The sequence below is a fragment of the Aythya ferina genome (assembly GCF_964211825.1).
Source record: "Aythya ferina genome assembly, chromosome: 15".
NCBI classification, from domain to species: Eukaryota; Metazoa; Chordata; class Aves; order Anseriformes; family Anatidae; genus Aythya; species Aythya ferina.
In genome coordinates this window covers 5250279-5264989 of record NC_140314.1, presented here as the reverse complement: position 1 = coordinate 5264989, position 14711 = coordinate 5250279, and the positions used below count along the sequence as shown (strand labels likewise).

The following is a 14711-nucleotide window of genomic DNA, read 5'->3' as shown; positions in this document are numbered from 1 at the left end:
CCTGAAGAATCTCAATTTAGTCTTTCCTCACATCAAAGGTTTTCCATATTTCTGTTCATCTTTATTGTCCTTCAAGTTTTAGATAAACTTTTTTTGCTATAGGAAGAGCTAGAATTACAAACAGCACTCAGATGTATTCAGTAGTATGAGGCTGTTTTGGTCTCAACTTGTTTTCTAATAATTCCTAGTATTCCGTCTGTCTTTTTAACCACTGAGCACTTCCTTGATATGTTTAGAGAAATGTTCACAATAATGTAAGATCTCTTTCTAGAGTGATAACAGCCCTTTTAGAGCCCACTATTGTACAAGAAAAAGTAAAGATGTTTTTCATACATCCGTGGGTTTTATATTTTTTTTTTATCTACAACTTCATCTCTTATTCTATCAAGTAGCATCATAAGATTCTCCTGAAATACTAACAGCCTGACAACCTGTATAATTTCATATTACCTCAAACTCTATCCCCTCACTACTCACAAACTTCTTTTATTGGGACAAATTCCCAATAAAAACCATTCTAAGACCTAGTGGAAAACCCCCTATATTGTGAAAACTGAAAATTTATTCCTTGATTTTCCATCTTTTAAATGTGTATGACATAAATTAATGGAAGAAAAACATACCAAGCTTCACAAAACAGAAAGATATAATCTCTGGCCCAGAAAATCCTGGAAAAAATACAATAAAATCTAGGAGAGCCTTCTGACAAAGTACCCCCAGTAGCTTTGCCCAGTTTGCATGGGCATCTGGCCATCGATGCAGACAGTAAACTGGGATGCCCTCTTTGATTTTTATATTCTTAATAATCCAACAAAAAACCTTCTTTCTTATTCCAACAGAGTAATGTCTCTTTGAAACCTTTGGCTCAAAGCTTTTTGAAAGGTCAAACGTATTATATCAACCATATCAGCTTTAGCCAAATGATTGTTGAATCCTTCAGAGAACTCTATCAAACTTGTTATGCAGGAGAAATTATTATAAAAAGTTCAATATAACATTTTTGCTTGCATTTAAGTACCGAGTACAAAAACCTTAACACTGTTTTGAGAACCTCACCTTTCTCATTCTATCTTCTTGTGATTAACTGAGCAACTAATACATATTAACATCGATCTTTGCATCCAGGTTTTGGAGGATTCTTCACCAGAATAGTTTTTAAAAATTAATTATCTTGCTTGATAACACACACTTTTAAACGATCTAAATTAAGCTGAAAATCTTTGCACTGTGACAATGAACAACATGCCCATCTGCCAATATCCAGGAATTATACAACGCAAATTTCAGGTACAAGTGAGAAGTTGTCTCTCCTATTAACCACGCAAGAGAGGAAAAGGCTGCAAACTTTTCCACAGAAGCTGGTCGATCTACAACATGTTCAGCAGAGAAATGTCTCCTTTATAAATATGCAGCTTGAATTACTTAAATTACTTGTAAGCCTGACCCCTGCTGGTAATGTTCAGATATTAAGTAACATCTTGTTTCCCTTTTGGAAGCTTCTCAGAGGAGTGGCTTTTAGCATTGTCTAGGCCATTAAAAAAGATCATCAATAATTTCCAGAAGAGACACAAAGCTTGCAGGGATGGAGGATGCTGAAGAAGCAGGAGACTGAAAAGGTCAGAAAAAATGGAAATTCAAAATGGAATTAATGCTTTTAATGGTGTTTCTAAATGGCTTGCAAAGCAGGCCATGAGAACAGCAACGCTTTTTTCTGAGGAAGATGAGCACAACAGCGCCTGAAAGGTCAGAGCCAGACACAGGACTCTCATCAGTCCTTTCTCCATACTTGACATGCTGGATTTTAATTTAGAACAAATTTCTGCCCATTTAGGCTCCCAAATAAGCTGCAACGTTGCTGTTATCTGCCTACAAAACTTCTCTGGGCGGAGGTTTGAGCTCAGGCCTCTGATGTGCCCTCTGAAATCACTCACAGCGGTCACCAGGAAACACTTGGAAAAGAGCTGAGGGACAAGCAGGCTGTAACGAGGGGAGGCTTAATCGTTCTATGTTTGTGTTATTTCCCTGCAGTTTTTAAGATTTAATTTTGTTTTTTGCCCTCCATTTCTCACCCAGGCACCAGCAGTTTTGGAGCCATCCCCAGAGCACGTACTTCATGGCCGGTGGCCTCGGGGTTGGGGACGAGGCTGCCTCAGACAGGAGAACCTCAACACCACCTCCTCATCACTCGTTCAGAGAGAAAGCTTCTGCTTCCTCTGCATGGAGGTCCAGGAACATTGCCATAAGCTCTCTGTACCAGGGAGCTTTTTAGGACTCACTGGTGCTTTCGCTGCTTAGCCCTCTTCTAACCTATTTTTAACACCGTTAAGTGTCCTGGGTCTCCAGTGGGATAGCATTAAGAGCCATTAGGAAACAGTTTGTGCTATTCTATCTTTGCTTTACAGCCCTTGGGAACACTCCCCAGTGGCAAAGGAAGAGAAACAAGGGAAATCCTATCTATATATAAACACAGCAAAGCATTTGCAGCTGGTAGTTAAGATACTGCAGTCAAATATTGAAAAATATTTACTTGCTTCACTCTTGAGTTTTTCATTTAAGTGAATTCAGGTACAGGGCCAACCGTGTACTGCCTCTGAACGATGCTCCAGCATCTATAAAGGCAGCCTTAGTCTGCATGCACCTTGCACACTCTCTGTCCAGGGACATCTGCAGCAAGATATGTGATGCTATTTTATCATCAATTTGCATGCCTCAACGTGTTACATAGGGGAGTTACTTTCTGGTAAGGAGAACAATCAACGGTACGTTCACGTGAGAACAACAAAAAACAGAGTGCAGCAACATCTGGGCACAGCACGGCCATCTATCAACCTAACGGCTGGCCCAGAATGAATGCCTGTGCTCATTTTAAAAGCAGCCTTGTGGCATAAGGAAGGAAGAAACATCAGTTACTTTCTAAAATACTGTCACCGTTCTCAACTTTAACGATACAGGGAAAATTATTCAGATCAATTTCTGGAAAATTTACCGACTTATTCTCCATACAGGGGTTTGAAAACGTGAAGATATTTAAACTGTGAAAAAGAACTCTTTGCATTTCTGGGAGACTTTTCCTGCATGAGACGTAGACAACTGAACCCAAGGGTAAAGGCTCCAAAGACAGCCATCTCTGCTGCCTTTTTGACGATCAAATTTAGTGGAAGAACACAGATAAATTGTCATTTGCTCAGACTTGCAGATTTTCCCACTTCCCAAAATTGAGCTTTATGTTGCCTCCACTGCATATTTCACTGTCCCACGTTAGAAGATGGAACACACACAAAAAAACACAAACCTGCAGCTTCAGGTCTCCTGAAATGACGTTTGTGAGGATCAGAAGACATCACACCATGTGTGTTCAGTCTGTCTAAGAAAGGTTTCAGTGGTAAGCAATAGCTCCTGGACAGCAAATGCCAGGCTGCTTGCTTTTCAGAAGGAAGAAGCAGAAAATAAAAAGAAGGGGTTACTCTTAATGATTTTTCATTAGCATCCAGGCACTTTCAAAAGTCCCTTTCAGTCCAGGTGTTGAACAGTGCCAGCTCGCCACCATCACTTCTCTAGCTTCTTTATTTGTCTTTAACATCTGCAGATGTGGTACCCAATTGCCTGTAGAATAGCACGGGTATCGCCGATGAGGACATGTCTTGCAGAGGCCCCATCTGTGAAGAGGACATGGCCATGTGGAAATGCTACCGCTGAACAAGAAACTACTGAATGGAGCAGAAAATGTATGTGTTGGGAAGATGCTATTAAGGGATCCAGATGGCATTGAGATGGTGTTAGGAGCAGAGCAGACAGAATTCCAGCAAGTGTGACTAATAGGCATTGGCAAGGACATGAATTTCTTTTGAATTACTGTAACTCTACCCAGTCACTAAATCCACAGAAAACATTTAGGATTTACTGGGGTTGTAGTTTGACAGCAGAGAGAAAAAGTTCAGATTTGTTCCAGCTGAAAAGGTCCTTCAGCTGTTGCCACTTAAGTCTTCAGTGAAGTTTTTTTTAATAGATTTCTTTTATTTATAGGTTCTGAAATACTAGTTTCTGCACAGCTATCACCTTCCCTCTTAAAGGTGTTAATGCTTAAATGCTCTCTGCTTCGCTATATCCCACAGTACATGAACTCAAGAGTTTGACCACTTTTTCTCTTCATAACATCTGCAGAATATAAACAAATGTGATTTCAGAGGGAGCTGCAAGATGTGTGAGAAATGACAGCACTAGCACCAGCTTTTATTGTCTCTTCAGAAACGATGATGCTGGGAGAGAGTTTCACATTTAAAGTTATAAAAGGTCTGACGAAAGAGCACTTTGTTCTCAAGAGGAGGAGGAAAAACTGATGAACTCTTTCAAGTCTCTTGCTGAAAATTTACTTTCCATACTAAAGAAAAATGAGACAAAAGTATATTTTTAAAGGCTCTCATTCACTCACAGGAGATGAGTACAGATTCAAAGGATTAATATGGATTTTTTTCCTTTTATATGTCTCCTGCTTTTGTTTTCAGAAGTTAGCTGCTAACCACAGGGTGTATATGGAAATGCCTGGAGGCTCACAGTCCATTCCTGTTCTGCAGACTCCTCTTACTGGCTTCTACTGGTTTTCCTCCATTTTTCACATTCCTTCATGACAGCAGCTGACTGGAGTGCTTGGGCTTAGACCAGATGCATCGCACTTAGGCTAATGGGATTTCAAAGACCACAAACTACAGAAATGAAAATAGCTCCATCACAATCTGGGATTTCTTTCCCCGCTTTCCAAATTGTAAAGTTTGTGCTCTTCTTCCCCCTGTCTTCTGCCAGAATTCATTTCTGGCAGCCTGTAGCTGGAAGGAGGAACGATGGAGCTCGTGTTGCTAGCTCCTCCTTAGCAGCTATGTAAAATCCAGTAAACACTTGAGGCCCGTGATGACACAGCAGGAGGGCGAGTGCAGCAGATCCAATCCTCTGCATACTGATCTCTTCCAAACTCTTCCTGTTCTTTCATCACAGCTACCCAGTCCTGCTGCATGGAGAGGGCACATCCAGCCATGACACGTAGAGGGTTCTGCCATGGAGTACAGAGAATTATTCCTGAACCCCAAACACAGGGAGAGTTATCCCGGAGTTATTACGTGTTGCTTTGACTAGGAGCCTCTTCTGTGAAGAGTGAGCTTGCCCAGGTTCACGTCCAGTGCACAGAAAATGGCAGAAAGCACAAAATAAGGCTGAACCATACCCTTTGACTGCTTAAGTCTAGAACCATAATAAAAAGCTTTCTTCAGACTTGATTCTGACTGCAGAGAAGCATGCGTGCTACTGGATGGAGGGTTTGAGACTTTGAAAAGAGACCTGAAGCAGCAAGAGGAGCCAAGATGGAAAAATGAGCAAGCACTGGCATCCTAGCCTCTGAGCAAAGACAGCTCCAGCTAAAAGAGAACACTTTTTCAGTCATTTACTGCTAGAAACCAAGAGCTGAGCAGTGACAAGGGTGATTAAAAACAAACAAATGCACGCTTTTCAGAGCAGCTTTGTAGCTAAATGACTAGCATCAAGGCTTGGGACAAGTATTTAAATAAGCCAGTCTACCGTAACAACTAGAAGTGGTTCAGTAAAAAGCAACAGAAAAAAACAGCCTGGAATTAGATCCGGGGACTGTGGTTTCTGTGCACCCGCGGCCCCTGAGGCACGCAGTACTGAAATGGGAAAGGAAAGACAAAATATCACTGTGAAACGATTCCAGAAGCTCAGCCTCTTTGATTAAATAGCCTTCAGTGTGTGGCTCAGGACTGGAGTGCAGCTCCACACCATTAACGGCTTTACGAGGAACAGGCTCGCGTTTCTGTCATACTTTGTGTGGAGACTTTGACACAATTTCATGAAAGGAGAAGAGAGATGAGATTAGTATCAAAGAAATTCTTTTAAATCAAAAAAGACAGAGAGAAACATTATCTAGAGGGCTTTAGGGCTACCATAAGCAGAACCTAACACCACAAGTCTGTAACAAGCAGGTACTTGTCAGTTCCTCTTGCCCTTGCCTGGGAAATTGAATTTTAACTCAGGACAAAGTCAGACATCTCCACCCCCACTGCCAGGAGCCTCCTGCAAGGTGAAGTGGTCCTAGACTCTGTGGCAACCCGGCTGTTTTCCCCTGCACACTCTGTCCCTGAAGCTACTCAGTAATAGATGGCAAATGCTGCTCAGTGAAGATAAACACCGAATGATGTGTCTCAGAGGTGGAAATAGAGACTGAACATCTCCCTACGTGAAAGGGTGCGGCAGCCCATACCAGCCTGGGGAGGGAGAGACCAAGGAGCTGCTGCAGAACTATGCTGAAAACCTTCAGCTCCCAGAAGACAGCAAACAGGATGCTGGCTTTACTGATAGAGAGGCATAATATTAATCAGGAGTGACGGCTTTAGTGGTGCTGAGGAGGTGCTGAATAGTCCTGCAGCAGTATAAACAGCAGGTTTCAGAGGGTCTGCTGTGCCTCAGCAAAGGAAAAGCCCGAATGAGCTCAGGTCAAACATCCACAATAAGCAAAAGCAGATGGAGCCAGGTTTAACCTCCCCCCCGAAAAAAAAAGGGAAGTCACAGCATATTATCCTCTACCAGAACTCAAACACATGATAGAATAAAAAAAGAGAGATGTATGCCTTGGGTTTTCAGAACTATTACACCACCCTGAGGGAACTATACTCCAGGAGTGAGTCCCTATGATTAGGTTTATAGCCCTAAAACTTCTTGGAATAGCTTAGCTGAACATGTGTTATTTTCAAACACCTTCCCTCTGCTATGGCACTGGGCTTTCAAAGACGTAAAACAAGCTCCAGAGGCAAAGCACAAGAGCAAAGTCATAACACACGGGCCAGTAATTTCTGCTTTCTGCAAGATTCCACTTGCTGCAAAATCTAGCTTTCAGTCCTAAGAGGCAGTAACACTTTATAGTGATGGAGCTGAAAATATAAAAGAATTAAGAAGAGAAACTCCAGCCAAAGTCTTACATCAGCCAAGAATAAAAAACTCGGTCTGTCAAGATCTGATTTGCTCAGCTTAAATAAAAGGAACTTTATTAAACATTCAGAAACAGATGAACTTTTCCATGCTCAGTATTTATTGTGTCACCTGCTTTGGAATGGAAGCCGTAAATGCTTTAATAAATACATGGAAAGGTTGTCTAGCGTCACCATAGCTTTTGTAAATGCTCGCGTATCCTCTGCTGAAACGCCGTTTTGTAACTTCTCTTTCACTGAATCACAACAGGTACCCCTCTGCCATCTGCAGCAATGCACGAGGGGAAACGTCCCTCTTTTTATCTCCAGTGCTACATGCACATCAGTATTACAAAAGCTCGATTCTAAACCTCTTCACACACACACCAACAGATCCTGTATTTACAGTCCAGATTCAGTCAAAATAAACAAACAGCAAAGCTGATTCCACAGGGAAGGAACTCAATAGGGGGAATAGCGATGCAGGAACCAGTCTTATGAATTACCTGAGTGCAAGAGACCCCAAATAGATTAAAAGAAAAGAGTCTGCAGACTCCTAAAAGATAAAAAAAAAAAAAAAAGCTTATAAAGTATCTAAATGCGGGAAAGATCAGGGGCTGAGGCTTTCTGTTAATGCTTTCACGGATTTCTTATGTTCATAAAAGCTATTTAGGAAATTTAAAGTGTGCTTAGGAGGAGAAATGCTACTTCAGAAATATAAGGAAAACACATTCTGAGCAATGTTACCTTGCTGTTCCCTGAATAGCAGGCAGCCTACGTATACAGGCAGTCAACATGCAGCTACTTTTCAATGCACTGTAGCATGATGACGTCCTGTACCTGGTGCTCCACCATAAGATGGCAATAACCATAGCAGACAGGGAGAACAGCTAGAACTTCTCATTAGTTCCACTGAAAACAGTACAATCTTCCCAGCTTTCCCCTAGCTTTGCCTACCTGAGTGAGTCAATCTCCTCCTTGGTGATGGAAGTACTCTGCTCAGCCGTGCACTCTTGAGACTTCAGGACCTTCATCTCCACCTCCAGCTGCAGAAGAGAAAAGGCATGAGTTCCTCCAGTACTAATGAAGGGAACCAGAGACATGAGAGCAGCATTCCTTTGCTAGAGGAAGGAATCAGGACACCTTACACAGGTCAGACCCCTCTCAGGATACCGACGTGTAGCACAACTCTTCAAGTGTTGAATGCCAAAACCTCGGTTAATCCTGCTTCCCTCTGCGCTCACTTTTGCCTTCCCCAACATTTTCTCCAAAGTAGACGAGGCATAAAAAGTTGTTTGTTTTGTAAGCAAAGCTTCTGTTTCTTCTTTGGAGATTTCCCCAACCCATCTCTCACGGATAATTAGATGCAGAGAATTATTTGTGTGGTATTAGGAGCTCTCTGGTACCTGAGATTAAGTATTGACAGTTCAACCTCATTTAGCATCAATTCCTCCCATAAAAAAACGAACCACAGGATTATGCTGTCTTGTCCAGGACGACTCTAACACAAACACTGAATCGAAACCACTGGGGAATATTTCCAACATTTTCCAATATACATTTGTAGCTCAAGCTGCTCAGGTAGATCTGGTGGAACACAGAAACGATGAACAATAATACTTTCTGCCTCTGGCCTTGTTTGGGAAGGAACTCACAAGAAAATACTCCAAAACTCAACAGACATGGAAAATTCTTACCCAGACTCAACCATTTGCAGGTCCCCTGACTTACGGAAGTCTGTACCCCTAATTCAGCTATCAAGACAATGTACAGATGAATAAATGACATGTGTCACTTGTTTCTAAACCTCTCAGAAAGTAATTTATTATGAATTTTAAGCAGAGAAACTACGTAGCATATATGGAACTTCTATTCCAGCACCTTCTCCCAGCTTAGCCCTCCTTCTCACTCATCCTTCAGATTTTGGACTTCCTTGTCATCTGTCTCTTGCAGCTGATGACTAATTCCTCTAATAAATCTACGGACAATCCAGCCCTAATTGCAAATGCAAAACTTATGACCACAGACAGCTCAGTATCAGAGAAATAATCCATCAATATACCATTCCTTTCAACGCTGATTAGTAGAGAAAAATCACATCGGAAAGGCAAACTTTGTGCAAAGGCAGCAAGTTGGCAGAAATTCCCGTCTGTCGAGGAAGAGAAGCATATTGACACGTGCAGTCATAGTGCTGAGCCAGAACTGAGATTTTGACATATTGCCTCTTTGCCCTTCCATGTTTACCAGAAAAGACAGGCAGAACATGGCAGCATTGTTAGCAGGAAAGGACAGGAAAGGGAGGGTTGCGTTATTCTCCTCCTCTTTCTGACAGCACAGCGACAGAGCAGAAGAGGGAAAGGTTTTAGCCAAATTTCTCTCTGGCACTCCAAAGCTTTGCATTCTCCCTCTGCTTGTCAAAAGGCAACCAGGAATAAAAAAAAAAATAAGCAAAAGCCCACCTGCATCATCAGGCTGTACAAACGTTAATGTATATTAGCTGCCTGATAAGATTATCACAGCCAGAAATGCTTCCCTCAATTTTCTGATTACTGAGCTTATCTCTCCCAGCTCAGCCCATCACAGATGGCTGGGGATAACGCAAGCGCTCCAGATAATTCCAGAACTGTGAATCAAAGGTACCGGGATGAGGAGCATGCTTCAATTCCAACCTACTTCTAGCAGGAAAACACTCCTCACATCTCTTGGTTCCCACGTCTGCTGAAGGCTGGATGTGTTTGCTGTTCGAGTTCTGTGCTGCTTTCTGGACCGCATGTGGATGGCATTTGAGGATGGAAGGGCTGGTAAATATGTTATTTATCACAGGCTAAGCGGGCTCAGCCTTGAGTCCAACCACCACCTGCGCACCGACACGAGCAGATAAATCACTGCTGCCTTCCTGGGAGAGAACGGGGAACGGAGGGGATGGTGCCAGTAATGTGCTGCTGTGATCTGGGGTCTCGTAGAAAGGGAAAAACGGGGTGTGTAATGGGAAAAGGAGATGGGAGAGTGAATGCACAGATGTTGAAGTGAGTGCTGCGGTGGAAGGCATCAGAGCACGTCTTGCTTGAGATCCAGCAGTGACAAATTAGTGCCAGTAGTGGCATGATGAGATTCTGCTGGGTTTCTAAGAACAAGCAGTTCAGGAGAACGAAGAGGGAAGGGCACAGGGTCTGTAATGGCTTATTAAGCCATTTCTGTGTCTTCCCAATTTTCATGTGCCAAAACTACCTGGACTGTAAATCTGATGTCCCCGAGGTGAGAAGAGAGAGGAGGGCACGGTGTGAACTTCGTGGAACAAACCAGCTCGGGTGGTTCAGCGCTGACACAGAGCTGCTTCCCTGAACTGTGATTAAAACTCCCGGAGAGTTTCAAGTTCAGGCCAAGGCACAACTTCATGCCATATCAAATTATTGCCATTAAAATCTCATTAACCTTTTATGAAAAATAAAGAAAGTAAAACAGTTAAGGTATTAAATATTTCATTCACAAATGTTACTTGCTTCTTTTAATTATTAGGGTTTCAGCAATGAAAACATCCCTGCCTGCCAATCTCACAGAGGATATTAAAAATGTTATTTATGTCTTTTTCAGGGCAAAAAGAAAGTTAGTTGAGATAAGCTGAAGCAGCTTATTGTTGGGATCCAATTCTGCTTTTCTGAAAGCAGCACAGTGCAAGCAAAAAGGTCCTCACAGAATACGAATGAAGAAAACAGCAAAAAGAGCAAAAACCAAGGAATCCATTGATAAAACCCTCCTTTTACTTGCAGTTTCACCTACGGGACAACCCAAGCAGGGCATGTTCTCACCAGCCTCTGGGCAGACCCGACACATTTGCCCCAGCCTGGTGCTGTGTGAGCCACTGCCACCTCCTCCAGCGGGACATTCCCAGTGCTGCCATGATGTGGTCAAGACAGAAAGCAAAGGAAAAAGAAAATAAAAAAGCAAAAAAAAAAGGTGTGGGGAGCTTCCCGAGACCATGCCCCAGGACAGCTCTTCAGACCAGGCAATAAACATGAAATCACACTGCGGTGGCAAAGTTTGTCCCTCTCTGTTCACTTGTCCTCTTGGTATCAGTGGCAAAGAACGGCCTCGAGAAAAGATACAGAATGGAACCGTTTCTTATTTTTTCTGCCTAATTCCCAACACATCCCTTTTGCTCAATTAATTTCTAGTCCCAGTCTCACTTGTTTACCAGCTACTGCCTTCAGCGGGCATTTTCCGCTTTTTGGGCTAACTCAACATCCCTGTCTAAACTCTTCCAGTTTTTATCAACAATTTTATGTAACTGGCTGAGCTAAACTTTTATTATTTTGAATACATTAAGCCAGTAGAATCCATTACCCAGTAGGGAAAGAGGCTGCTTAAATTACCACTCGGTGCTCTATTCCCCCAGTCAGTACCAAACGGTCAGGCTCCGGTCCTCCAGCTCCCTTTTATGTCTATCTGTCTCTTTTAACCAGCATGGGGAGCAGAGGGGGAACACAGTGTCCCCTAACACCACATCGCATCCCTTATTCTGAAAATTGCACTAGAGGGACCTACAACTCTTGCAGGATCCTCGGGGTTAACACCTTGCACGATCAGCCCCCCAGTGATAGCCCCACTATCAGAATATATTAGCAACCTGAAAAGAAGCCAAGCTTTCCCCAACCCTTTTTTATTATTTTTTTTTTTAAGTCATCCAAGGTTTTTATGACACTGGAAAGGGCAGAATAATGAGTAGTGTCAGAGCCCATGACTCGTGAATAAAACACATAAACAGGTACTTAACATTTTGACTATGCAATGTTCTCTTTTCAGAATACACTGGAGCCTCTTGCTCTCAACCTGAATTGATCCCATTTATCCAGAACCTTTTCTGCTCTTTCACTTCATAAACATGGATTTCAGTTCAGCTTCATTGCTGCCAGTCAAAAATGATCAGGGCACATCTAGCATATTGAATAATTTCAGAGTGACCACATACAAAAATAGCCCAAAAGGTGAAATGCAAATACTTTTTCCCAAGCAAATACTGTCATTACTATTCACAATCCAAGAAGGAGAGGAAAGAAGAACGTGGATTTTCATCTAGTGTTTAATTAAATGAAATATCTTTCTTCTTTCAGCCTTACTTTGAAACCTGCCTGGACAGGATTTCAAGATGGTGGTTCTCCTCCAAGTGTTAATGACTTAGCGAACACCCACAGCAGCGTAAAAAATGTGTTCCTCTCTGGTTTTCTCTTCTGTAAGAATTATTTAAAGACCTTTGAGATGACAGGGGAAATATAAAATTATAAATTCATCTCCTGACAGCTAGAAGAGACAGAGCCTTATTTTAGGCATCAGATTTTCTTGGTGTATTTCTGGCATTTGTCGTTTCTGACCCCTATTTGTCCCCTCCTAAGCAAGTACTCTGAATCTCTGCAACACCACAGACCCACTGTTCCTCCCCCTTGGTTCCAGCAGTTCCCAAAGACAAGCATTTCCAAAGCATCCTACGCACCCACTCTCTACACCCATCTTCAAAATGGGATTTATTATAGACTTAGCTTTCTAAATTAAACCAGTCACCCTTGTAAACCACATTTGCAGACTTGTGAAAATTGGACCAGACTGCCCAAAATAACGACCAGCTCTCTGTCCAGGCGCCTCATTTTAGGCAGTGAGATTCAAAAAGGTCTCGGTCTAAAGTACTTCAACTTCGCATGTTGAGAAAAAGGAGGGTGCATTTTTCCACATCATGTACACGTATTTCGTAGAACACATGCTGGAAACATATAGCTATTACTTGAATAATGAGTGAATTTTAGTGAGGGGCTGATACAGCAATCTCATCCTGATGAAGTGTGTCTGCACATCATTCAGCAGTCTTGGAACTGCAAAAAGCAGGAAGTGCTGAATCTATTATAAATGTCTAAAGGTTTAGTTAACAATGGGCTGATGCAACGTCCTTTGAAAGGCCTTCCTCAGCAAAAGAGCTGATTTTAAAAAGCAGAGATAAATAGGAACTGAATTGCATGGAACCACCATGGAAAGGTGAATTGAGAGGTTGTGTTTGACTACAAGTCTCAACACAATTTAAGAAGCTATTTAAATACATAAATATTTAAGCGTATGAAAACCAAGCAGATCTGAGAAGAGCGTGTACTAAAATAGGATAGAACAGAGAAACAGGACCCTGAGTGTGACCCCATATGTTGAGGTTTGAAAACAGGCACACTACCGTTCCCCTGGTGCTCAATATGCCAGTTACTCCAGCGATGCTGTTTGTGCTTCTCTCCCAAGGATGCAGCAGTGACTAAGGATCTTATTTACCTCTCTTCCCACAGGCAAGTACGACAAGTTGGTGACCTCCTGATGTCTACAAACCTACAAATAACGGTGTCAGGACAGAAATCCAACATACATAAACACCACTGAGCTTAATTTCAGTGTCCAGCAATACTACAAGGTAGTAAAATGGCACGCTGAGCACTTCCATCGACCATTCTGCTCAGGAAAAGCAGTCCCACCTCTTCCCTGCACCCAGCCCCCCGCCTGCTGAAGGGCTGCTCCCTTGTAACATCTGCAGAGAAGCACACGTGGGGAGAATGAAGCCTCGCCAGATTTCTTAATGAAATGCGCCTTTTTCTTTAACCTAACTCTTCTTCAAAGAAATAGGACATCACTTGCAAAGCAAAATATTGCTTGTCATTTAGAAACAGGCTAAGCAGCCCAGGATTAGTTGGCGCGTTTTCTTAGGGAAATGAATCCTTGATGCTATTGTAGAACAAAAGCAATAAAACCCAAGAAAATCAGATATTCAATAAAAAGTATTTTAGAAACACCCATTTCCCACTTGGTTGAACCAAAATAATAAATATATTTTTTCCTCTTTAAAGACAAAGGCTAGCTAGCTGAGAGCTGCCACTCTCTATGGGTGACCCAATCTGTAACAAACCTGGCGTGCTTTTATCACTGAGGAGACGGGGCCAGGAGCAAGCTTCCAGCAAACAGTTTCTTAAAAACGTACTCATGCATATATATTATTGGAGATACACACAAGCTGGGAAATGGACATATGCTGACTTCTGCTTCTCTCCAATACAGTCTGGATTGTGTTTTTTCTCCTCCTGTTGCAGTAAAAAGAGAGCAATTTTTCAAGTTTATACTGAATGTCATTCCATTTCATTTCCAAATATAATCTCCCAGAGAGAAGGTTCGCTTGCCCTATTTCCAATCTCTAAAGTTAATACACAAATTTATATTCCTTTCTCCCACTCACTCTCCTAAATTAAGAGGCGTAATTACTGGGAACGCTTGCTACAAACGAATCAAGTGCCAAGGGAGAAGGAGCTGTCACTGCTGGACGTCTGCAGCAGCCACCCTCCTCTCTCGCCATCCCCTGAGGATGCTGCTTATGAGGCAGTTTCTATCTTTGCCATTAGCAGGGGTAGCTCGCACACACGAGCAGGCACCAACGCCTCCCTTACCAGCCAGGACAATCATAAACAACCAAATTACAAAATTAACTTGAGCCTGCCGAGGAGCCAGCAGCGCCTGCAAGGAGTTTCTCCGAAATTCACCTTTGCCTCTCGGTGGTTCTGCGAGCGCTCCGGCAGCAGCAGCAGGTTTCCTTAAGGACAGCGGAGAAGCTCGCATCTAAAAATTCAGGCCCAGTCTCATCCCTCTCTTCCCCCACCCCCCCATCTCCAGCACCCTCTCAAAAGGAAGATTGATTATTATAATCAGACTTAGCTCTGACACAGCATTTGCATTTTCAAA

At 42.5% G+C, this 14711-nt stretch overlaps 1 protein-coding gene across 3 annotated transcripts in view; it reads right to left on the bottom strand.

The window, feature by feature from the left end:
• Positions 1 to 14711, bottom strand: part of MAD1L1 (mitotic arrest deficient 1 like 1) — a 348528-nt gene that overhangs the window by 152562 nt on the left and 181255 nt on the right. For all 3 annotated transcript variants that reach the window (XM_084536417.1, XM_084536418.1, XM_084536419.1), the window contains exon 14: positions 7923 to 8011. In XM_084536417.1, coding sequence (XP_084392543.1) covers positions 7923 to 8011 — 89 coding nt within the window. The remainder of the gene's footprint in view (positions 1 to 7922; positions 8012 to 14711) is intronic.